The sequence below is a fragment of the Hylobates moloch genome, unplaced genomic scaffold (genome assembly GCF_009828535.3).
Source record: "Hylobates moloch isolate HMO894 unplaced genomic scaffold, HMol_V3 SCAFFOLD_15, whole genome shotgun sequence".
NCBI classification, from domain to species: Eukaryota; Metazoa; Chordata; class Mammalia; order Primates; family Hylobatidae; genus Hylobates; species Hylobates moloch.
The window spans coordinates 94,364,837-94,370,186 of record NW_026652290.1 but is presented as its reverse complement, the minus strand read 5'-3'; the positions used below and the strand labels follow the sequence as shown (position 1 = coordinate 94,370,186).

Sequence of the window (5,350 nt, the reverse complement as noted above, 5' to 3'; positions counted from 1 at the left end):
CGGGGGGCGGGAACCTACCTGTGCGTGTCCTACGCGGGCGGTGGGTCAAACATATAATCAAAAAAAAAAAAAAAATGCCAGGAAATGGATCACCTTACAACTGCTAGAATAGCTATTATCAAACAGATGAAAGGTAACAAATGTTGGCAAGGATTTGAAGGGAACACTTAGACACTATTGATGGTAATTTTAATTAGTATAGCATTATAGAAAATGGTATGGAAGTTCCAAAGAAAAATTTAAAAATAGAACTACCAGATGATCCAGCAATCCCACTTCTGGGTATTTATCCAAAGGAATTGAAATCAGCACGTCAGACCGGGCATAGTGGCTCACGCCTGTAATTCTAGCACTTTGGGAGGCTGAGGCGGGCGGATCTCCTAAGGTCAGGAGTTCGAGACCATCCTGACCAACATGGCGAAACCCGTCTCTACCAAAAATACAAAAATTAGCCGGGCGTGGTGGTGGACGCCTGTAGTCCCAGCTACTCGGGAGGCTGAGGCAGGAGAATCGCTTGAACCCGGGAGGCGGAGGTTGCAGTGAGCCGAGATTGCGGCATTGCCCTCCAGCCTGGGCAACAAGAGCGAGACTCTGTCTCAAAAACAAAAACAAAAACCAAAAAAACCCCACAAAGTTATTGAAAGATAAGAAATAAAAACAAATACGTAAATAAAAGAAGGAAATTCTGACACATACTAGAATATAAAGAAATGTATGTAAATGAACAAATGAATATATGAATGTGAGAATAAGAAGTGAGCGCGTCATTTTTTACCCTGTTCTCCCAGCTCAAAACGTTTTCGCCCCGTCCAGCTTTTCGGCCTCCTCCGGGAGCCCCCTGCCGGTGAACCGCTTGCCTATGCGCCAAGCCCAAAACAGACGCGTCCCCTCTAGTCGCGCTTAGCCTTCGGTCTCGGTCCTGACTGGCTCAGAGTCGCTCGTGATGCCTTTTGGGAAATGTAGTCCTTAAGGGTATCGCGCCTGCTTTTTCAATACGCTCTGACGTAGAGACAGGCACGGGAAGTACGTCACCAAATTTCTCCGGTTCCCACAAGCTAGGTCGTGTGGCGCTGCATGACGGGAATTGTAGTCCTCAAATTGCTAGCTTCCGCTGCCATGCGCTGTGACTGGAACGCCAATTCCCACCATGCCGCGGGCTCACAGCTCGCAGGGGCTGTCCTGTGGCCTTTGGGGAAGTGTAGTCTTGAGCCCCCAAGATTCATTTTCTGTTCTACGGAGTGGGCCTGCGCAAAGGACTCCATTTCCCGGCGTGCTACCATTCGTCGGGTCACGGCAACCATTTTGTTCCGCCCGAGGAGACCCTAAGATGGCGGCGAGGGGGACGGTGAAGGTTGCCTCCCGCCCGTCCGGGCTCTGATCCTCCGTCTCCCCGTCCCCCGCGGCCGGCCCATGGCCTGGCGGAGGCCCGAACCATGGACCTCCGCACCGCCGTGTACAACGCCGCCCGTGATGGCAAGCTGCAGCTGCTCCAGAAGCTGCTCAGCGGCCGGAGCCGGGAAGAACTGGACGAGCTGACGGGCGAGGTGGCCGGCGGGGGGACGCCGCTGCTCATCGCCGCCCGCTACGGCCACCTGGACGTGGTGGAGTACCTGGTGGACCGGTGCGGCGCGAGCGTGGAGGCCGGTGGCTCGGTGCACTTCGATGGCGAGACCATCGAGGGCGCACCGCCGCTGTGGGCCGCCTCCGCCGCCGGCCACCTAGACGTGGTGCGGAGCCTGCTGCACCGCGGGGCCTCGGTGAACCGCACCACGCGCACCAACTCCACGCCCCTCCGCGCCGCCTGCTTCGACGGCCACCTGGAGGTGGTGCGCTACCTGGTCGGCGAGCACCAGGCCGACCTGGAGGTGGCCAACCGGCACGGCCACACGTGCCTCATGATCTCGTGCTACAAGGGCCACCGTGAGATCGCCCGCTACCTGCTGGAGCAGGGCGCCCAGGTGAACCGGCGCAGCGCCAAGGGCAACACAGCCCTGCACGACTGCGCCGAGTCCGGCAGCCTGGAGATCCTGCAGCTGCTGCTGGGGTGCAAGGCCCGCATGGAACGTGATGGCTACGGTATGACCCCACTGCTCGCGGCCAGTGTGACGGGCCACACCAACATCGTGGAGTACCTCATCCAGGAGCAGCCCGGCCAGGAGCAGGTCGCAGGGGGAGAGGCTCAGCCTGGGCTGCCCCAAGAAGGCCCCTCCACCAGCCAGGGGTGTGCGCAGCCTCAGGGGGCTCCGTGCTGCAGCTCCTCCCCGGAGGAACCACTGAACGGGGAATCTTACGAAAGCTGCTGTCCCACCAGCCGGGAAGCTGCCGTGGAAGCCTTGGAATTGCTGGGAGCTACGTATGTGGATAAGAAACGAGATCTGCTTGGGGCCCTTAAACACTGGAGGCGGGCCATGGAGCTGCGTCACCAGGGGGGCGAGTACCTGCCCAAACCGGAGCCCCCACAGCTGGTCCTGGCCTATGACTATTCCAGGGAGGTCAACACCACCGAGGAGCTGGAAGCGCTGATCACCGACCCGGATGAGATGCGCATGCAGGCCCTGTTGATCCGGGAGCGCATCCTCGGTCCCTCGCACCCGGACACTTCCTATTACATCCGTTACAGGGGTGCGGTGTACGCCGACTCGGGCAATTTCGAGCGCTGCATCCGCTTGTGGAAGTACGCCCTGGACATGCAACAGAGCAACCTGGAGCCTCTGAGCCCCATGACCGCCAGCAGCTTCCTCTCCTTCGCGGAGCTCTTCTCCTACGTGCTTCAGGACCGGGCAGCCAAAGGCAGCCTGGGCACCCAGATCGGCTTTGCAGACCTCATGGGGGTCCTCACCAAAGGGGTCCGGGAAGTGGAACGGGCCCTGCAGCTGCCCAGGGAGCCCGGAGACTCAGCCCAGTTCACCAAGGCGCTGGCCATCATCCTCCACCTGCTCTACCTGCTGGAGAAAGTGGAGTGCACCCCCAGCCAGGAGCACCTGAAGCACCAGACCGTCTACCGCCTGCTCAAGTGCGCGCCCAGGGGCAAGAACGGCTTCACCCCTCTGCACATGGCTGTGGACAAGGACACCACAAACGTGGGCCGCTATCCCGTGGGCAGATTCCCCTCCCTGCACGTGGTCAAAGTGCTGCTCGACTGTGGGGCCGACCCGGACAGCAGGGATTTTGACAACAACACCCCGCTACACATAGCAGCCCAGAACAACTGCCCGGCCATCATGAATGCCCTGATCGAAGCAGGGGCCCACATGGACGCCACCAATGCCTTCAAGAAGACGGCCTACGAGCTGCTGGACGAGAAGCTGCTGGCCAGGGGTACCATGCAGCCCTTCAACTACGTGACCCTGCAGTGCCTTGCAGCCCGGGCCCTGGATAAGAACAAGATTCCCTACAAGGGATTCATCCCGGAAGATCTGGAGGCGTTCATCGAACTGCACTGACCTGCCCAGAACGCCTGCACCCTCACCTCTCCCCTCTCCTGCTGAGAGGGGGCAAATGGGGCTGGGGGATAGCAGATGATGGTTCTTGCCTCCTTCATGCACCAATCAGGAGAAGGGTTCTGCCTCCCATCCCCTTCACCTGCAGACAGGGTCGGAGGTGTCAGTGAGCCTTTGGTGCTAGAAGCCTTCAGGGTCACGTGCTAAGAGGACAGTCTTTCTCCGCGAGTCCACTCAACTCATTCTGAGTTAGGAAAAGACACAAGACCTTCCCCACATCCTGTCTGCCCGGGTTACGGAGGCCTTTGCCTTGTTACCTAGAGGCGGAGGGACTGAAGCCATTGCGTTCCTTCCCTGCTAGAAACAGGAAGAGGTTGAGGACGGTTTGCCTTCCCTTGTCCCTTTACGTGGCTGGAGAACTCCAGCTGCTGAATACAGCGTTAGGACTGGGGGCTCCTGAGAGTTTGAAATTCAGGGAATGAGACCACCTCTCATTTCTTCCAGCATGATCACGCCCTGCTCCCGTGCCACCGTAGTCCCTGGCAGACAGGCAGGGCTCTGCCCAGGGCAGCCTGCCACTTGCATAGCTTTCGGTTGGTTTGGTGTTCTGTTTATTTAATAAGTGGGCAGGTTGCAAGCGTTGCACAGAAATTCTAAGATTTTACTGCCTTTTTTTTTTTTTAAAGAAAGTTGTTTGTTGGACTCCATAAGTGAATTTCAAGCAGTGAGGATTTTGTGGTGCCTGAGATGGGTGAGGCCACAGGGAGTGAGCTGTATGTGTGAGGAATTTGGTGAGCAAGATAAAAGTCCATGGCGTCGGCCCCTAAAACATGGGCGACCGTACATTTTTATATATCTCCACTCTACGGCCTTTTACGGGCTTTCTGATTTTACAGACCTTTCCAATTTTCCATTCTCATTAGAGAGAGAACTGTGCTTCCAAACAGAAATCAGGAGTGACCACAAAGCCTGACAACACTTTGCCACCCAGTAAAGAACTGGCACAATTGGTTTGGGTCTGCATTGCCACAGTGCCCGAGTTAAAACTGCAGGCCGCTCTGCCTCGCAAATCTCACGTGGCCTCTCATTTCACTGTGGGTGCATCCACAGGTGGCCCGAGCTGTTTTTTCAGCTGCTCCGAGGATTGAGACCCAAGTCATCATGAAAAAGGCCCAAGTACAGTCTTAATGCGATAAATCCACTAGCTAAGATGTTGAGTGCCAAGACCAGCCTTCCAGCCGAGGTTTGGACAAAGTCTCAGGTTCTCGTGACTCAGGGTAAGGTGCTGGGGCTGCCAGAGGACCTGCCCCAGCAAGATTTTTCTCAAGAGCGAGACTACATCAGCCTGGGCAGACGGGAGCAGGTTCTTGGCCGGTGTAGACAGCAGCGAACAGCGGCAGGGAAGCCATTCTCACTACATCCTCCCCGCAGTAGCCACGGCCAGGCTCTTAGGAGGAGCAGCGACCGCGGGTGTCCAGAAACGTCCTGTCCCTGGATGGAAACTAGGTCTCGTTTGGATTTTTTTTTTTTTTTTTGCCGTGTTAGTTAGGAAATTATTTATTAATTTACAAGACAGGTTTTAACTCAGCCAAGGTGGGAAGTGGCGTCCCTGTCCCTCCCAAAGCACAGAGCACAGAATTGAGGCCGTTTACATCGCGAGTCTCCGTGCTGGTGTTTAAGTCATTAAAAAGATATTCAAAGAGAACCGCCTGCCTGATGCGTCCTTGGCGTGGGTTAACTGGGGAAGTCGGAGGTGGGTGGGTCAGTCCATGGCATTGGTCTGAGTGAACAGAGAGCCCTAGGGCCACCTCCCCTAGCCAGAGGTGTTTGTGTTATATACTGGGGCTTTTTTTTTTTTTTTTTTTTTTTTTTTGAGACAGTCTCACCCTGTCACCCAGGCTGGAGTGCAG

At 56.4% G+C, this 5,350-nt stretch overlaps 1 protein-coding gene across 1 annotated transcript; it reads left to right on the top strand.

The window, feature by feature from the left end:
• The first annotated feature begins 1,164 nt into the window (after positions 1 to 1,164).
• FEM1A (fem-1 homolog A) lies at positions 1,165 to 5,145 on the top strand. The gene has a single exon (XM_032177661.2). It carries the CDS (start codon positions 1,434 to 1,436, stop codon positions 3,441 to 3,443), a length of 2,010 nt encoding a protein of 669 aa, XP_032033552.1. The 5' UTR covers positions 1,165 to 1,433; the 3' UTR covers positions 3,444 to 5,145.
• Positions 5,146 to 5,350: the final 205 nt, after the last annotated feature.

Excerpts from the sequence above, each read along its gene's own strand:
- FEM1A (XM_032177661.2), top strand. The coding sequence starts at position 1,434 with ATGGACCTCCGCACCGCCGTGTACAACGCCGCCCGTGATGGCAAGCTG.